The sequence below is a fragment of the Gopherus flavomarginatus genome, chromosome 2 (genome assembly GCF_025201925.1).
Source record: "Gopherus flavomarginatus isolate rGopFla2 chromosome 2, rGopFla2.mat.asm, whole genome shotgun sequence".
Taxonomy (NCBI): Eukaryota; Metazoa; Chordata; order Testudines; family Testudinidae; genus Gopherus; species Gopherus flavomarginatus.
The window spans coordinates 63,279,723-63,299,496 of record NC_066618.1 but is presented as its reverse complement, the minus strand read 5'-3'; the positions used below and the strand labels follow the sequence as shown (position 1 = coordinate 63,299,496).

General features: G+C 41.1%; 1 protein-coding gene across 4 annotated transcripts in view; it reads right to left on the bottom strand.

Annotated features, from left to right (window-relative positions):
- The window catches only part of STK31 (serine/threonine kinase 31), a 106,255-nt gene extending 91,317 nt beyond the window's left edge, over nt 1-14,938 (bottom strand). For 2 of the 4 annotated variants that reach the window (XM_050938584.1, XM_050938586.1), the window contains exons 1-8: nt 14,825-14,861; nt 12,616-12,654; nt 12,484-12,536; nt 10,545-10,643; nt 9,769-9,843; nt 5,132-5,290; nt 3,245-3,603; nt 366-561 (exon numbers count right to left, since the gene is read on the bottom strand). In XM_050938584.1, coding sequence (XP_050794541.1) covers nt 366-561; nt 3,245-3,603; nt 5,132-5,290; nt 9,769-9,843; nt 10,545-10,643; nt 12,484-12,536; nt 12,616-12,643 — 969 coding nt within the window. In that variant the 5' untranslated portion in view covers nt 12,644-12,654; nt 14,825-14,861. Of the gene's footprint in view, nt 1-365; nt 562-3,244; nt 3,604-5,131; nt 5,291-9,768; nt 9,844-10,544; nt 10,644-12,483; nt 12,537-12,615; nt 12,655-14,824; nt 14,862-14,917 lie in introns of those variants that run through there. The other 2 variants (XM_050938585.1, XM_050938587.1) reach the window with 2 other exon arrangements.
- Nucleotides 14,939-19,774: the final 4,836 nt, after the last annotated feature.

Below are 19,774 nucleotides of genomic sequence, written 5' to 3'. Positions count from 1 at the left end.
ACACCACAATTAAACCCCTTATCCCAAGCCAGGGTCAGCTGGCATCATGGGTTCTTAACTGCAGTGCAGATATACCCAAGGTTACTCCAACTTACCTGGAATTACAACAATTTGATGGTATCTTCAGAGGACAGAAGCACTGGTGATAACTTTTGCATACTGATCAGTCATGAATAGATGAGGCAAGAACAGCTGCCCTCCTAAAGAGGGCAATTCACCACAGGACATGGCAGTGCTACTGGGCAGCAAAGCTGGTTCTGAACATTCCTGCTCCCTCCCACTTGCACTCCAAGTCCTGAGTTCTCCTCCCTGTCTGTTTCAGACCGAAAGGGCACCAGGAGAATCTCCCTCACTTTTTCACGTACCTGCACTTGATGGTTCAGGTGTGCAATTGTCGATTCTAGTTCTTTATAATTGTGGAGGAGAATCTGATTCTCTTTCTGGAGAATCTCTCTCTCGTTTCTGAGCTTTTCATTCTCTTCAATCAGTTTCTGATCCTGTTTTATTTTTGCCAAACTGATGTTTGACCCTATATTAAAGTCATGAGCCATCAATTTTTCCCTATTAAAAATAAATGAATATTAAACAGAATCAAGATGCTTATTTTATAATGGTACGACAATTCTTTAATCATGACTGTCAAGAACATCTTAGTCATACAGATCAAGAATAGAAATCTATTGTATAAGCAATTATACATGATTAAATTATGCCACATTTCTTTAGAAGTGTGACCTTCCCACGTTGGTCTTCAAACAGATTTGTATACAACCTCTTTGCGCCTCGGTTTCCTTCATCGGCATACGTACACAAAACTTCACTAAATAAAGGTTGTGATATGCAGAGAATTATTAAAAACAGTCATGGGAATGGGTGCAAGTAGAAAGCAAGGATCTCCTTGCTGCCAGGAGGTGCACATTTCCCTAGGCCAGTCTGGACATTATGGAGGACAATGCTGCTGCAGCAGGAAGGAAGAAAGAATGAATTGTTTACCAGACCCTGAGCTTCTCTAAAATTCAGGAAACAGTCCTGGCTACTTCAAAGCAAGTCAGGGATGAAGCCGTTTACTATCAATCTAATTGAGCTGCATTCCAAATTATGGTCCCAACAAACATCAATGTGAACAAACATCCTGGTGATCCAGAATGGGATCTTGCAAAAATATAACATGGGGGAAGTCATGCTTTCAGATGCATCAGTGATGGGCTCTCTATAAAATTCCTAAATAGACAGAAGAGATCAGGAAAATACGAACAGCCAGTGAAGTTCAAATATATACATATTTTTAGAAGATGTTTACTTATTCTGCTGCCTAACGTTTCCAGTTGCTCAGCAGCATCTTTTATCACCCACATTCCCCTTCTTCAGCAAATTGTAGCCCTGGAAATTCTAGATACCATGAGTGTCTTTTTAAAGATTTGTGACTACCATCACCACCTCTTGTCACTGTAAGCACAAGTGGCACAGACACATACTTACTTCCAGTTGTAAGACTTAACTTTATTTCATCTGAGCATAGCTTTAGTACTCCCCTCCCCAACAGAAAAAATATATTCTTTTATACTCTGCATTTTCAGATAGTGAATTTTTTTTTAATAGAGATAAATTAACATGAACTGACTGAATCAGGTAAGCTCCAGCACAAGTAACCAAAATGCTCTATCATAAGGTGAAAACAACATGTCTGAGTGCGTACTTATATAATGCATATCTGTGTTGTCTCTTTTGCAAAATTATTGCAGGGACCAATGCCTTGCAACTTCAATCCTCGACTAAACCTTCCACATCATCTTCTCCCTTACCTTGGAACCACTGTCCCAACTTTCATCACTGTTTCTAGACTCTCCCACATCTCTTAAAAGCCAGGTCCCAAGCTCTTCCAAGAGCAGGGGGGAGGGAAAAAACAAACATTCTTCAGAAAGTTAATATCTAGAGAATTAGCTGTGCTCTCACTGCATGACCCTTTCTTTCTCTCTCTCTCTCTCTCTGCTACACAAGTGCGAAGATGAATAAAATAGTAAAGACAAGAGTAATAACACTAAAGAGAATAAAAGCTCAAATGAAATGACTCAGAGCAGAAACCATCTTTAATAAGAAAGACAAGTTTCAGCTAGAAAAAAACAATAATTAAGAGCATCGGGCAAAGATTTAAAAAATGTCCAGTGATTTTGGATGACCAACTTGAAGGGGGCTGGAGTTTCCTACTCTGTGCGCTAAGCACTTTCTCAAAGAGGATGGAGTCTCCCTTTTTTAATACATAAAAGTAAAGGAGGAAAGAAAATGAAGACACGAAAGAGGAGTGAATTAGGAGATGGAAGAGAAAAATTTACCATGCCTTCTATATTTGGTTCTATTGGATGCCAAAAAAATTCTGTCTCCCATCCTGATTCTGTACAGACCTCTCATGGGAATTGTGTAAAGACTTTTGGCCTGATTTTCATACCAGGTTTCCTTTTTGGAGGGCCAGTTTTGTACCCAGGCCCACAGGTCATTCATAAATTTCCCTTGCAATTCACGGTAGTAATATACAGTGGGAGAAAGAGACACCATGTGTACATAAACATAGCCCAGTTTCAAAAAGCCAGTCCTTTGAGTGCAAACTCCAATTCATCAATCATTTAGAACAGGCTATCTTTATAACTCATCATGTTGCTAGAAAGTCCAAGAGACAAATGTAGCATTTTTAAAACTAATAATACTTCTGTACCAATTACAGTTTATTGTATGATGGAAGTAACATCTCTTGTTTTGTAGTATATGCACAACAAATGGCTTTTGGGATTAAGCAAAGACAAGGCACATAAATGGCTTAGTCTCTGCAGCTATTTATTGCCTTGTGCAATATAATATAATAAAAGGTTTCAGAATAGCAGCCGTGTTAGTCTGTATCCGCAAAAAGAACAGGCGTACTTGTGGCACCTTAGAGACTAACAAATTTATTTGAGCTTAAGCTTTCGTGGTGGGCTGTAAATTTGTTAGCCTCTAAGATGCTACAAGTACTCTTGTACTTTTTTTAATATAATAAAAGTTATCCCTTAACTAACCATTGGACATATCAGCCACAAAAAATTCCAAAATATTTTCTTCAGTAAAGGAAGCTTTTGGGAGACAAAACATCCACTTAGCAAGGGCTGAAATTTATTGTCTTTCTGCTTTTCCCACCTTCCTCTCCTACATACAAACTCAGTAATGAGTCTATATCAAAACAGTGACACACTCACTATCAGACCCCACCCTGTCTTACTTCACAAAAGGCATATGGTTCCCAGTATGATTTTCATTCCTCATGTTGGTACCTATCTGGTCACCAAAACGCCCTTTCAGTCGGTTGGATACTGAAGGTTTGGGTCTGTTCTCCCATGCTGGAGCTGAAATTTTTGCATTCCAGGGTTGGTACTGAGCGACATCTATTTTTTTCTCATCACAGTTGTTAGCATTTATAGGGGATTTGCATTTTTCAGCAAACCCCTTCTTAGCCACTTCTTCCCCAATATCCACTTTTCCATACTCGGCCTGGGCAACAATGGTACCATCCTGGTATGTGGCTTTGTGTCGCATTTTTATTTCTTTTTCAAAAATTAAACTGCATAAGAACTTTCTCCCCTGTAAAATAAATGTACAGAAGTTATACAACTGCTCACAGTGAACAGTTTCTCTTTGCTTAACTCAACTAATTTTCCATCAGCAAACAGACCTGTTAAAGACTTCAGTGGAGCCTAGAGGAGTTAAGACTTCCAATAGAAGTTGGGCACCAAACGACATTAGGCCATTTTGAAAACCCCAGGCCAAATATTTAACACCATTATAGAAAGGTTAACCTTTCAGTAATACAGGAAAAGCCTGTATTATAAATAATAATGTGAGTTGTGCCATTCCTCTATCCTGCCATATTAGCTGTCAACATTTTATCCACATTGGTAACAGTCATTTAAATGAAATAGCTAAAGTTCAACTACAGCACTAAATATCTCCCATTTAAATAAGTCCTCACTACTACAGAGCAAATTATATCAAAATGTGTGATCAGCTACATATCTACCACTTGAAATGGAATGCAAATGTAATTACATTATTACATATAAAAATCTACATTGTGAATATCAACCTTGAAATGTCAAGACTGAAAAATCAAGCGTTCAAAAGTTAGGAATGCCAGAACTGCAGTTACTAGTTTGATTGCTAGTGTCAAACACTGGCAGAGTTTGAAGGTTGAGAGGAATGGGATGTGACGCAGCCCATCAAAGAAGTGGCTGAAAACAACTTAACAGAGAAAAAACTACCCTTAACTCAGCCATTTCTTTTAATAAGCTGTTTTTGCTGACGTCCTTCCCCCTTTCCTCTCCCACTCCCAAAAAAGAAGACGTTCAGCCTGAGGCAGAGAGCAAATATGGAAAAATTTAGCCCTAACAGTTAAAGTTTGGCACAGTTATAAGTAACTGGAAACAGTGGGTTACAATGGAATTTGTTAGGAAGCCTTTACTAGAGGCTTTACTACCTCCAACTATAAGATTAACAACGATCTCCCGATTCTCCTCTAAACCACCAGTTGAATGCAGAAGTGCCAAAGAGGAAGAAAATTCACACTCTCTGATGACAAGAGGGCAGGTATTTTTCTAGCTCCATCCATCAATTCAGCATTCTTTCCACTGAATTTAATTTATTTATTTTCTGTGGCCCTCATCATCATCCCTGAGCAACTCACAACCATCAATGGATTTGTGATCCATTCCAACAGGGAATATTTCTCTGTTGATTTAGGGAAGTATTATTTCCTGTTAAAGACGGACACTGAAATGGACAGAACACCATGTCACTTGGTCAAGGTCAGAGAGTCTGTGACAGAGCCAGGAACAGAACCTAGAGCTCCCAAGACCATCCTCTATCTCCTACAAGCTATCTAGATAGCATCTTCACTCATTTTTTAAGATGGCCATTTTGGCTTTTAAAGTTCATTAACGGTGAGAGATTTGACTATCTTACAGAGACTATCCCTCATGAGTCTCAGCTTGAAGGGTAAAGACACTCTCACCATTCAGCTTCTATGGATTCTTAAGGATGAAAATTTTGTAGACAGTATGGCTTTATTTGTTACACAGTTCATCATCCACGCACTTATAAGTCTATAACTTACCTGGTCAAATTGATTTAAATCTTGATCAGGAGGAATCTGTAGTCCCCAGAGTCTATACTTTTTAGCAATGCTGGGAAATTGCAAGTTCTTTGGAATCTCAACTATTTCTGATCGATTTAGCATCTCAGAATTTCCATAATCAATGTATAATACCTGACACTGTGGCAATAATAAAATATAAATAAGCATAGCTGCTACAAGTCTACTACAGTAGTATGTATTAAAATATACAGTACTTAGAGGACTATATATCACTTGTGATCCTAGTGTGCGAGTCCTAAAGGAAGTTCTACATCTGATCAAGGGCAATATAAAGAAAAGATAGCTATGCCCTTATAAAAGCAAACCTACTAGGTAGGAGAAGTCACAGCTCAAACTACACCACCAAAACTGAAAGTTAAAAATAAAATCTTAATTTACAAATATAAAATTTGTTGTCCTAAGTTACTGTGCCATTTTTATGGTCAGCATAATGCGTTTTCAAGGTCCAAAGCTTTTCCATTTTCTATTTAAACATCCTGAACATTTATTATCCTCATCTCTTCCAGTGTAAATCTATTCTGTATAGAATAATCATTGTTCATAGCACCCCTTACCATAAGCTGGGAACAATGATGTCATTTAGTGGAAGCAATTGCCACCTCTTCTCAAGTACAAAACTATCAATTTCAGTGCAACAAGCTCCCAATTGACGGGTGCCAAAAGACCTTGACAGATAACTAATAAGTATCTTACAGTTTCGATATCTGAAGAAAAAATGGTATCAGATAGATATATAAAAAACAGCAAGTGTGAAATTACAACAGGCTTCTCAAAGGAAATCTTCAGCAGTTTTGTCCTAATACCTTGCATAAACAGCTAAATATTTACTAAGTATAGAGGTCCCTTCCAACCCTGATATTTTATGAGTCTATGAGTTCTTTAAAAATTCAGAACAATCTTTAGAAATATCCGTTCATTGTTTCATTAGTCCACTTCAGCCCATTCAAGTCTCACAGTGCACGCTACAGTTTTTGTGGTATTTCCAAGAAGGAGATATATTTGATGATTAAAAGTAGGTCCGAAAAGCAGGACATTTCAAAGGTTAAGCAAGTTCTATGGTGTTTTTACAATTTGCTTATGTTAATTCAACAGTTTGTGTACCAATGTTTTTTAAATGAAAAACCACATTCAGTCTTACTTTTCCTCTAATAGTTAAAGTGTTGGCTTGCTAGCAGCTTGAGTTTTTGGGAAGTATGTACATGTATTTGTATATATATTCATATTACATTTGGAGTTCTCTTTTAATAAAGGGGTAAGTTAGGGCAGTGGTTTTCAACCTTTTTTCTGGGGACCCAGTTGAAGAAAATTGTTGATGCCCATGACTCAATGGAGCTGGGGATGAGGGGTTTGGGAGAGGCTAAGGGCTGGGGCAGGTGGTTGGGGTGCGGGCTGCAGCCAAGAATGAGGGGTTCAGGATGTGGGAGGGCACTCTGGGGTGGGGCAGGGGATGAGGGGTCTGGGATGCAGGAGGGGCTCTGGGTTTGGGAGGATGGCTCTGGGCTGGGGGTGCAGGCTCTGGGGTGGGGCAGGGGATGAGAGGTCTGGGATGCAGGAGGGGATCCAAGTTTTGGGGAGGGCTCAGGCTCTGGGGTGGGGCTGGGGATGAGAGTTGTGGGTGCAGGAGGGATTCTGGGTTTGGGAGGGGGCTCAGGGCTGGGGCAGGGGATTGGGGCTGGGGCACAGGGTTACCTCCAGCGGCTCCCAGTCAGCAGCGCAGCAGGGTGCAGAGGCAGGCTTCCCACCTGTCCTGGCACCGTGGACAGCACTATGCTCCAGAAGTGGAAAGCAGCAGGTCCAGCTCCTAGGCAGAGGCACGCAAGCAGCTCAGGGCGGGGGCAGCACACGGAGCACCGTGGCCTCCCTGCCTAGAAGCCGGACCCGCTGCTGGCCACTTCTGGGGTGCAGCACGGTGTCAGAACGGGTAGGCACTAGCCTGCCTTAGCTGGGCAGCACCGCCAACGGGACTTTTTAACGTCACAGTCGGCAGTGCTGACTAGAGCGACCCAGTGCCTTACATGCTGTGATCCAATACTGGGTCACAACCCAAACTTTGAAAAACACTGAGTTGGGGAAAAATCCCAAATTTAGCACCTCACTCTGAATTTAAACTTGAGTTTTAAGAACAAAACAGCTTTTCACTGATAATTTTTCCAGTTTTAAATCTGGCTATGAAATGACATGGGAAAAGTTTTGAAATCAGACTGTCTTCAAGGGCAGAGATGAAATTAAAGGAAGCTCACAAATCATTATGGCATGAGCCAGTGTGGATATCACCATTTCAGGGGAGGGTAATACAGGAACTCCTCACTTAACATTGTAGTTATGTTCCTGAAAAATGCGACTTTAAGCAAAACGATGTTAAGCGAATCCAATTTCCCCATAAGAATTAATGTAAATGAGGGGGGTAGGCAAATGAGACAAAAAACTATATACATACACACACACATATACACACAGAGTATAAGTTTTAAACAAACAATTTAATATCGGTACACAGTGAGGACGACTGTGAAGCTTGGTTGAGGTGGAGGAGTCAGAGGGTGGGATATTTCCCAGGGAATGCCTTACTGCTAAATGAACCAGCAATTGACTGAGCCCTCAAGGGTTAACTCTCACAACACTACAAGGCAACAGGAAAGGAGGGAGGGCAGACAGAGACACACACCCTGCGTGAGAGAGAAAAAAATGTGCATTTCCCCTTTAAGTAGCCGACCCCAGGCTTAAGTACACTGCCTTGTTAATTAAATCAGCTTGCTGAGACCTGAGACTGCAGCTACTGCCTAGAAGCTCTCTCCCTCTGTCCTCTGTCCCCCCCTGCTCTATGGAAGATGGGGTAAGGGGGTGCAGGAGCAGGGGGAGGAGGAGACACCCTGACATTAGCCCCCCTCTTGCCCCATCCTCCCATACAGCAAGCAGGAGTCTCTAGGAGCAGCTCCAAGGCAGAGGGCAGGAGCAGCACATGGCAGTGGGGGGGAGGGACAGCTGCTGCACAGGGAACCTAGGGGAGTGGGGAGCTGATAAGGGGGCTGCTGGTCCACCCTGGTTCCAACTACCCACCAGCTAGCTGCAACGGGCTGCTCCTCCTGCAAGCAGTGGACAAAACAGGCAGCTGCCAAAACGATGTTAGAAGGGAGCATTTCACTACTTGATCAGCAACGTAACAATGAAACAACATTAACCAGGACGACTTTAAGTGAAGCATTCCTGTAAACCTCTTGTGTTTGGATATCACAATTACCAAACAACCCTAGCTTAAGAGCTTTAAAGAAAAAAAAAAAGTCACCTGAAAGCCATAAGTATCAACTCTAATATTATTTCAATGAATCTTATCAGCCAGATCCCAACTCCCATTTTCTCTTCTCAGAAGTTCTGAAGTGAAATGGTACTGCTTGATAACACTGGCACCTGTTACTCTAGGGGGGTGTGTCTGTCTGTCTGTGTCACTTCAAAAAGGTATACACACACTGTACCAATCTTCCCATCAACTTAAAGCTTCCAAAAGAATTTATCACTTTGGTAACGCACAGGTGGGCAAACTTTTTCGCCTGAGGGTAACATCAGGGTATGGAAATTGTATGGCAGGCCATGAATGCTCATGAAATAGGTGGTTGGAGTGCAGCAGGGGTGAGAACATTGGCTTAGGGTGCAGGCTCTGGAGTAGGGCCAAAAATGAGGAATTCAGGGTGTGGGAGGGGGCTCCGGGCTGGGGGAGTGGGTTTGGGTGCAGGGGTGCAGCGGCTTGAGGGCTCTGGGGTGGGGCTGGGTATGAGGGGTTTGGGGTGCAGAAGGGTGCTCCAGGCTGGGATTGCGGGGTTCAGAGGGCTAGAAGGGGATCAGGTCTGGGGCATGGGGGTGGGGGCTTCGGGGTGGGGCTAGGGTGACCAGACAGCAAGTGTGAAAAATCAGCAAAGGCGGTGGAGAATAATAGGAGAAAAAGACCCAAAAATTGGGACTGTCCCTATAAAATCAGGACATCTGGTCACCCTAGGTGGGGCTGGGGTTGAGAGGTTTGCGGGGCAGGAGGGTGCTCTGGGCTAGGACGGAGGGGTTCAAAGGGCAGGAGAGGGTTCAGTGCTGGGCAGAGGGCTGGGGTACAGGAGGTGATCAGGGGTGCAGGCTCCAAGTAGTGCTTACCTCAAGCAGCTCCTGGAAGCAGTGGCATGTCCCCTCTCCAGCTCCTACACGGAAGCACAGCCAGGCAGCTCAGCGTGCTGCCCTGTCTGCATGCACCGCCACTGCTGCTCCCATTGACTGGGAACCATGGCCAATGGGAGATACAGAGCCGGCACTTGGGGTGACGGAAGCGTAGGGAGCCCCCTGGCTGCCCCTACACGTAGGAGCTGGAGGGGGGACATGCTGCTGCTTCCGGGAGCTGGGCAGAATGAGGCAAGCCCCTGATCCCGCTACCCGGATGCGGCCCACGGGCCGTAGTTGGCCTGCCCTTGCTTTAACGTATGTCCCAAGCAAGTAACCACAGATTTAGATTGTTTTAGGCAACGATAAGCCTCAGAAGTATATTAGTTTTTGTTTCCATATATTTGCTTTTAAAAGTGATTCAGCAATAAAGAACAATCACATCATAAAATGTTTCCTACCTTTTCATCACTGATCACTTGCTGTACTTTGCATCTATACCAGCATTTATCTTCAGAAAAACATCCACCGTAGATCTGTAGATCAGAAGAGAAAGTGGCATTCTGTAAGCATAAGTGCACCTCAAAATTATATACCACAGTCCATTACAACACTTATTTTTCAAAGTTTGAAACAGAGGGGCAGTCCACCTAACCCAGTATACTGTCTCCTACGCTAGTATATGCTGGAGGCTTCAAAATATATAATCCTCAGTACATCTAGTTATACAATACTATATTTTGAAGAAATGTTTTATGCTGCAAAACATGTTATGTATTGGATTCATGGAGCTTTTGCTATCTGTGCCATGCTACACAGTTTTACTGACAATAATAAATAAACAAACAAACAAACTATAAAGAAGGTAAATGCCAACCACAATATAGTAGAGATTTCTGGATTTTATTTTTTTAATGAAATCAAAAAGGTGATTATAAGAATAATCTAATTTACCTGCACACATATGCAGTTCAGGAGATGAGGTAGTCTACTATGAAGCAAGTTACAGGTAAACTTAAGTAACATATAAGTTTGTGCATGAATACACAAACACACACCCTAGAAAATTTTCACTATTACTCTATTTTGCATTTTTTCCCCCTGAAATATCTGGGGTTTATTTTTTAGTTGAGAGAATAAAAGTCATATTACAATAAAGGAATCAAGAAAACATCTAAGAAATCAGTTGTGTAAAAAAAAAAAAAAATCATCACACTCTCCACTCACACACCTTTACCTTAGTAAAATCAGGATTGCCAAAAACTGAGTTGGCCTGAGGACAAACTTCAGCCAGTGCATGACTTAATTTCAAGATGTCATTATTTCTACTCATGTTCTAAGAAGTGGGAGGAGAGAGCAAAAAGTGTTAGCTATCATTTGAAAGCCTTTAAATGTCTGTTGCAAAAGCCAATAAATAAGTCAAAACATCTACTAATCCTGACATCACTGCACTGCCCTGACAACTTTCACCTTCTAAATTTTGAACTGTATCTACAACCTTGTTGAAATTTCTTTCCAACACTGGAAAGCGACTTTCAGGGGTTAGGGAACATACTATGGTGAGATGTGATTCTAGCAGAAAATTGGTCTGAAAAAAATATTTACTTTAACAGCTCAACTTTTTTTTAGAGATTTTGTGAAAACTACAGTCATAAGAGATCTTGCAAAAATGTGATTTAAAAACTCATAATGTGAGCATTCATATATTTTTGGGAATATGTATGTAGCGCTCCTCTTCCAACATTATGGGAAAAGGCAACAATTTTTTAATCTCTTGTTTTCTTACTTGTAAGAATAATTGTTTGGTTTGACTGATGTGAACAAGACCTTTTAATTATATTTTGGTTTACCAAGTTGTAAAAACCTATATCAGCTACAGAAAATGAAATAACTATTATATTTTATTTTAAGTTCAAAGTGTAGAAAATACAGTGTGGAGAGAGAGAGAAAAAAATTAGTGTAATAAAAATGACTCGCTTGTCCACTAAAAGAACAGAAGGGTACAGAATACTGGAAAAATTCTAGGATTAAGTTGCAGAATGCATAAATGCAAATTCTAAAGAAGAAAATTATTACTAGTGATAGCTCTAATGATCTCCTTATAAGAAAACAGTTAATGCATAAATTTCTTAGTAGTTTATTTAAACTCATGTATCATAATGAATCTATGACTACATATACAATTAAGTCAATACTTGAAAACACTTCCAACTAATTAAGAACACTGTAATTAAAAAGGACACCATCAACATGATATCTAGTGAATTAAAAAAAAAAGTTAAAAGCCTTTTCAGGTACTGTATCTGCCACTGAATCCCCCTATCAATTTGGGATTTTACAATAATTTACTCTATTTTAAGTGTTGCTTTTCCTACCACTGTGTGCCCACATGAAGAACTAGCGATATTGGCTATATAAAAGGAAAGTGAAACTAACTATGAACAAAGTCCTGTCAAATGCACAAAGTAAAAACAAGACAATCTGAATTTTTTCCCTAATTTTTCAGTTATCTTAAGTGTTACTTGTAACACCACACACCTGACAAACCACAGGCATTGCCTATACCCCCCAAAAGATAGCATGTCCATTGTTTAAAGTTATATATATACCCGGGGATGAGCAACACACACCAAGTTCTCATTAAAAGCCACAAAAAGTTACAGAAACCTCCAACCTGGTGTGCTGTTTCCCATTTAAACTTGAGAACCACAATAGATTTTTCCATTATTTTCATTTTGTTATAAATGTTGAAGTTAGTCATGTTAAAAGTTTAAAGGCCCCAAGGGCAACTTTCCATACTATTCCTGATCCAACAATTGATAGTTCTAACATTCAAGCTTTTAGGTAGGGCCTACTGTACACTGTATAGAGTAAGTCCATGCAAAATTTGAGTTGGCTGATGGTCAATAGTTTTCTAATCCAATTCAGAAGGCAACATGTGACTCCTGTTTATGTCAGTATTAAGCAACTGAACAGTTGGATGGAATATTTTAACCACGTTGTTAGATATTCAACTTTGAAACCTAAGGTAGTTTCTTTTTCACCCCAAGTCCCATTCATATACCCATTAGGCATTTTAAATTTTGTGTAAGTACATCCCTACCATTTTTGTATGAAACTGGATTAAACAAACACCTTATTAGAATATCTTATTCAAGAAGGTTTATTTACATCACCTGTGCCCAAAATGTCACAGCATCTTCAACATGACAACCAACCACATCTTCAACTAGAGGGGAAAAAAAAATTTTTTAATCAATTCTGAATGTCAGTTTTAACAAAGGAAACAATCTATTTTCCTTCAGTACCTTCATTGTATCCTGTGTTTTCATCCATTATGACAAATCCTGAAAAATTACAAAACATCTTGAGTTAAACCTAATAGTAGAAATTAAGGAACATAATAATTTACTGAGTTGGGTCCTAGTCCTGTACTGAGCTCTGCACATTGTGGTCTTGATTTGAATCTGCACAGACACTCATAAAATATTTCAGAACTTTTATGAAAACTGCTTCAGTTTATGTGTAGATTAAAAGCAAAGCCTTGTTACCTTTAATGAGGACACTGAATTCTGAAAACATGCACTATTATTGAATGTTTCAGTAACTGTTATTTTTGCTACTCTACTTCTCCCACCTTCACCAACCCTCCCCTCCCCTTTTCTTTTTGGTCTCCTCCACTGGGTATATCTTGTTTTTGAAACTGTAAGGAATTTGGGGAAGGGGCAGTCATTTAAAATGTCTGTACAGAATCTAGCACAATGGAGCTCTGACTTGTGACAGTGGCTGGAAGCCTCCACCAATACAAATCTGGTAAGATTTTGCACCAGTTTCAAAGGATGTGAGAAATGTGAGTTCAACACACTTCTAAAACCCTGATTTAAATACTTTTATCCTCCTTATATTGAATGTGATTCCTCCGTATATTCAGGAATTAGTGATGACTTCTTTCCTAACAGTCTCATACTTTCCACTGGAGAAGCATGGTTTCTCTTATTTTTTTGAATGGAGCTGAAATTAATACAAATTTTTTTTTTGTTAAAGCTGTAACTGAGATGGTAATCTTATTAAATCTTTTTCACCAGCAGCATCAATTAAAAGTGTCATTATGCCAAGAAAAATGACAATGTAACAGTAGCATTCTTGCTAAACAGATCTACCACTTGTGTACATTCACAGTCATATCTGCTTACATGGCCAAAAATTAACTCTCACGTATTGGATCTACATTACTGGTGATCCAGGAATCACAAAGAGACAGACTTAGTTTTCAGATTCTAGTTTAAGTCTGCAGAGTTTCAAGTTTAGACAAATAACCACTTTACTAGTAAAATCAATCTGGAATTCACAGAGACATGCATGGAGCCACACAATGCCATTTTCCAGTCTCTTTTCCAGTTATAAATGCAATTTAATTACACTGTAAATCTGGAACTAGAATCTGTCCGCTAAATAGTGCGATCAAAACCAACAAAGGAAAGGACATTTTTCCTAAAGACATCAAAACTAATAGTGGTGCCATTCTCCTCTCCTCCCCCCAATGTATATGCGAAAGCAGAGGGCTTCTTTAGAAGAACTGTATAATAACCTGGACAACTTTTCCCTGACTAGGACTGTATGAATACAGTTTAGGATAGCCTAATAGCAACTAAATGTTGCCATCAAATCTACAACTGTGTGTAAAGAGGGCATACGTATTTTAAGCATGGCCATATGGAAACAACAGCTTTGTACTGTACTTCTGATCTAGATGGCAAAATAGCAGCTTCCCCACAGACAATACCGCTTTACCTAAAGTGTGGCTAGTATAGATACAACTGTAGCATGGAAAAAGTATAATACAATCTTCAAGAGATCCCATCAGTAAAAAATTGTTCATCTTAAAAGTCCTAAACCACTGCCTCAAACTGCCACTTCCAGAAAATACGTTAAAGTGTCTGATCATTAATCCGCATTTCAACTTTTTCCTCTTGTGCCGCCATCTGACTATGGCAGCTCCACCAGTACAAGCTCCTAGCTTACTTAGCATGGTTTACAGCAATGCAGTTTACCATGATCTGAAACCAACTGGTTTTTACATGGAGTTCCTCTAGCTGCCCTTACTGGAAAGGGCCCCTGTAGCCTAGCTTTTGAGCTCTTGCAGCTTGGGTGACCAGACAGCAAATGTGAAAAACCAAGATGGAGATGGGGGGCAATAAGAGCCTATATAAGAAAAAGACACCAAAATCGGGACATCTGGCCACCCCACTTGCAGGGGGCCTGGCTCCCAGTACTCATGCAAGCAGCACTGCAAAGAGCAGTCCCCACTGCTGCCCTTCACACCAACCCCAGGGGACGCACCAAACCAAGCGGGCGCAGGCCAACGGGAGGAAGCATTCCGTGGCCTTAGACCACCCCTGCCCCGCCACATATTGCACCCGATCCCCGGAGACAGCGGCCAGGATTAACCCCGGGAGCGCAGCACCGGTCCCGGCACCAAGGAGCCAGCCAAGGGCTGCAGGTCTCGGACCCGGTTACCCGCAGCGAGCGCTCGCCGTACTGCGAGTCCTCCTGCCCGCGCTGCAACCTCCAGAGGCGGCAGGCCCGAGAGAAGGACACGCGCCCACCTACCCCGTGAGTTAGGGCGGGAACTCGCCGCACCCCGCCCTGCGCATGCGCACGGAAACCCGGCCACGCCACGCAGGTGCCCGCTCTCTCGAGGCGCGTGAAGGTGCGCGCGCGCCGGGCTGGAGATGCTGCCACGCCGCATGCGGCTGCGGGGCAAGAGGCGAGTTCGCCTCGCTGCCTTCAGTGGATCAGCGCCTCAGCCTCTGCCGCGGGCCTTTGGCCTCAGCGAGAGCTGGGCTAACGGGGGGGAGGGATAGAGACGAGGGGATGGTTATTCCTCCCCCCTTCCCGACACTGCTGCCCTGCATCGCCTTGGCTTCTGCCCACCCGGTTCGCCAGCGCATGGCAGCCTCCCTTACAAGTCTCGTTCCTGCAGCATCACTTCCCAGCACCTGCTCCCCCGCTCACCCTTCCGCAGGTGCCTGGGTCTCTCTTAGCCCACCCCTGGCGTGTCCTTTACAGAAGATGCTTCTTCCTATTTGAAAGTTTCTGCTTTAATGTGGTGTTACATCTGCTTAATGTAGGGTAGCCAACCCTCTGAGATTGTCCTGGAGTCTCCAGGAATTAAAGTGTGCATAATTAAATTTTTAATCAAAGACTGTATGGGGATGAGATCTCCAGGAAAACCTCCAGCCAAAAAAATAATACTTAACCCTAATACTTCACCCTGGGTGTGACATGAAAGGCAGTGTGGTAGACACACTGCCTTGCACTCACAATCATGAGCGATCAAATGTAACTGCCATGTTTATGTTGTGGATGTTTTTGTGAAAAATACAGCATTATTTTACTGGACCAGAAGAACAACTGCTGCTAGTAGACAGAAATGTTATCTCCTCTTCAGGGAGACAATATGCTTTTTCTTTTCTCTTTTGGTTCTTTCCCCTCCCTGCTTCTACCACCATAAACCAAAACTGTGCTTCATGTAACTAACACAGCTGTGCCAATTATTCACCCTATTAATTTGCTGGTACATTGTAACCAGCTCCACTTCACTTTGATTGCAAGCCCATCAAGAAAAGGATTGTTTCTTTTCTATGTTTGTACAGCACCTAGCACAAGAAACTGAGCACAACCATAACATAAATATTAATTGCAACTACTCTATTAAAAGCTCCCACCGCCGCCTATGTTCTTTTATTTTAAAAGACAAATATTAAGACTCAGTCCTCAGAAATGCATCACTATCTTAACATGTGTCATCCTGATTGCATACAGGAAAAAAACCCCTGGACAATACTGTAATGAGAAGAGCATGGAAATCTCTAATCATGTAAAAACTCAGATGACCAAACAGGACCCAATACAGGCTGATGATTTGGTTCCCATTTTTGGAATATGAATAAAATAACAGAAGTCAGACTCCTAGATAAACAAAAGTTTCTTGTACATTCTTCTCCAGATAACATATTAATGTGTGTTGCTCTTATCTCTGATTTCTCTTGTACTAGCTTTGAAATGATTATTTTATACACTTAGTTAATCTACAATTGTGCTGCTTTTGTTATCGTCTATCATTTTTTAAAAATAATTAACATTAAAAAAGAATGGACAGGCACTAGTAAGTCTGAAATCAGTTAGTGCAGAACATGGGAGGCTCTGTGGTTCCTGAATTCTGAAGATGGCTTTTTTTCTTTTTAAGTTGTGACTATATGCTAGAAGATGACCCGCCTCCAGAATAGGTTGTCCTGTTCCACAGCCAGTGTCTGCATACAGCTATCCAGCATATGTGCTTTGGCAGACTATGGATATTTTTTAGTGGAAAAGACCTCATTGTTAGCATGGCTGTACTGATTTGTTTAAAAATGGGTCCCTTAGTCACACTTTAGATCGGGGTGGCAACCTTTCAGAAGTGGTGTGCCGAGTCTTATTCACTCTAATTTAAGGTTTTGCATGCCAGTAATAAATTTTAACGTTTTTAGAAGGTCTCTTTCTGTAAGTCTATAATATATAATTAAACTATTATTGTATGTAAAGTAAATAAGGTTTTTAAGATGTTTAGGAAGCATCATTTAAAATTAAATTAAAATGCAGAGCCCCCCTGACCAGCGGCCAGGACCCGAGCAGTGTGAATGCTACTGAAAATCAGCTCACCTGCTGCCTTTGGCACACGTGCCATAGGTTGCCTACCCCCACTTTAGATATGTAGATACCTTATAAAGTCTTTGAAATTAAACTACTGGAATTCAGTCTTGTATTGAACAATGTTCTAGCAATGATGTAAAATTTAGAACTCTATTTCTATGCTACCGAACAATCTCTTCCAAGCAACCAGAGTTATTTTTCAGATGAGACATTCCAGGAACTCTAAACACACATAGACCCCAATTCCCCAGACAATTACACATGTACAACTTGCCTTTAAAAATGGACAGTTTAAATTAAAAAAAAAATTGTGACTAGATATCTACTCGAGGTGAGATTGCATACTTACTCATCCTACATTTTAAAAAAATCCCTGAGATAGCTTTTGGAGTGTGAATACTTACATATATTGGTTAAAAGTCATCACAGCAGTGGTGATTTTACCCTATTTATAGCATAATAAAGGCAAAAGTTTTTATTTTATTAAAAAGAAAACGATTTGAAAAATCTTCTTCAGGGCTGTGAAATGTATTGAATAGCACCACTCCAGGATAGCAAGTCACCTCTCCCATTCCAGATTCCTTTGAATTAATCACAAACTTTTAAGAAGTCCATCTGAATAACAGAGGAATTCACAATAGTACACGAATTAGTACATTAAATTGCATAAAGAACTCATGTAGCTGGTCTGGCAACTTTGCAGTGCACTGGGTGAGTTCCAGTGAGACTAAGGGCATGTGTAAACAACAAATTTAAGTCAACTTAAGTTATGTTGAAGTGAACCCACCAACATAATTAAACCACTCGTGTCAAGAATCAGAGGACTGGCCGTGTTAGTCTGGATCTGTAAAAACAGCAAAGAATCCTGTGGCACCTTATAGACTAACAGACATTTTGGAGCATGAGCTTTCGTGGGTGAATACCGTCACATACATCTGACAAAGTGGGTATTCACCCACGAAAGCTCATGCTCCAAAACGTCTGTTAAACCACTGGTGCATGTCCACACTATGTTCCTTGTGTCAGTGAACCACATCCACATTAGCAGCACTTATGAACCTAAGAACGGCCATACTGGGTCAGACCAAAGGTCCATCTTGCCCAGTTTCCTGTCTTTCGACAGTGGCCAATGCCAGATACCCCAGAGAGAATGAACAGAACAGGTAATCATCAAGTGATCTGTCCTCTGTCACCCATTACCAGCTTCTGGCAAACAGAGGCCAGAGACACCATCCCTGACCATCCTGGCTATTAGCCATAGATAGACCTATCCTCCATGAATTTATTTAGTTCTTTTTTTAACCCTGTTACGGTTTTGTCCTTCACAACATCCTCTGGCAAGGAGTTCCACAGGTTGATTGTGCATTGTGTGAAAAAAAAATTTCCTTTTGTTTGTTTTAAACCTGCTGCCTATTAATTTAATTGGTGACCCCCTAGTTCTTGTGTTATGAGTAAATAACACTTCCTTATTTACTTTCTCCACACCAGTTATGTATTTATAGACCTCTATCATATCCCCCCTTAGTCGTCTCTTTTCCAAGTTGAAAAGTCTTATTAATTGATCTTCATATGGAAGCCATTCCATACCCCTAATCATTTTTGTTGCCCTTTTCTGAACCTTTTCCAAGTCCAATATATCTTTTTGAGATGGGCGACCACATCTGCATGCAGTAATCAAGATGTGGGTGTACCATGGATTTATATAGAGGCAATATGATATTTTCTGTTTTATTTTCTCTCTCTTTCTTAATGATTCCCAACATTCTGTTCACTTTTTTGACTGACCCTGCACTGAGTGGATGTTTTCAGAGAACTATCCACAATGACTCCAAGATCTCTTTCTTGAGTGGTAACAGCTAATTTAGACCACATCATTTTACATGTATAGTTGGGATTATATTTTCCAATATGCATTCCCTTGCATTTATCAACATTGAATTTCATCTGCCATTTTGTTGCCCAGTCACCCAGTTTTGAGAGATCCTTTTGTAGCTCTTCACAGTCTGCTTGGGCCTTAACTATCTTGAGTAGTTAAGTATTATCTGCAAATTTTGCCAGCTCACTGTTTACCCCTTTTTTCAGATAATTTATGAATATGTTAAATAGGACTGGTCCCAGTATTGACCCCTAACAGTCACCACTATTTATCTTTCTCCATTCTGAAAGCTGACCATTTATTCCTACCCTTTGTTCCCTATCTTTTAACCAGTTACCAATCCATGAGAGGACCTTCCCTCCTATCCCATGACAGCTTACTGCTTAAGAGCCTTTGGTGAGGGACTTTGTCAAAGGCTTTCTGAAAATCTAAATACACTATATCCACTGGACCCCCTTGGCCACATGCCTGTTGACCCCTGTCATGGTATTCTATCCCCAAGCTGAACCTTAGAGTCCAAAAAATGGGGTACCAGCATGAATTCCTCTAAGCTTAATTACCAGCTTAGATCTGATACACTGCCACCACCCAAAAATATATAGTGTTTTGGGGCACTCTGGTCCCCCCAAAAACCTTCCTTGGGGACCCCAAGACCCAAATTCCTTGAGTCTTACAACAAAGGGGAATAAACCATTTCCCCCCTTTCTCCTTTCTTCCTCCTAGGTCTTTCCTGCCCTGGGTACACTAGGAGATCACCATGATTCAAACTTCTTGAATCACAACACAGAGAAATCAGGTTTTTTCCCCCTTCTCTCTCCTTCCCAGGCGTTCCCTCCCTGGGCTATCCTGGAGAGATAGTCAGATTCAAGCTCCATGAATCTAAAACAAAGGATTCCACC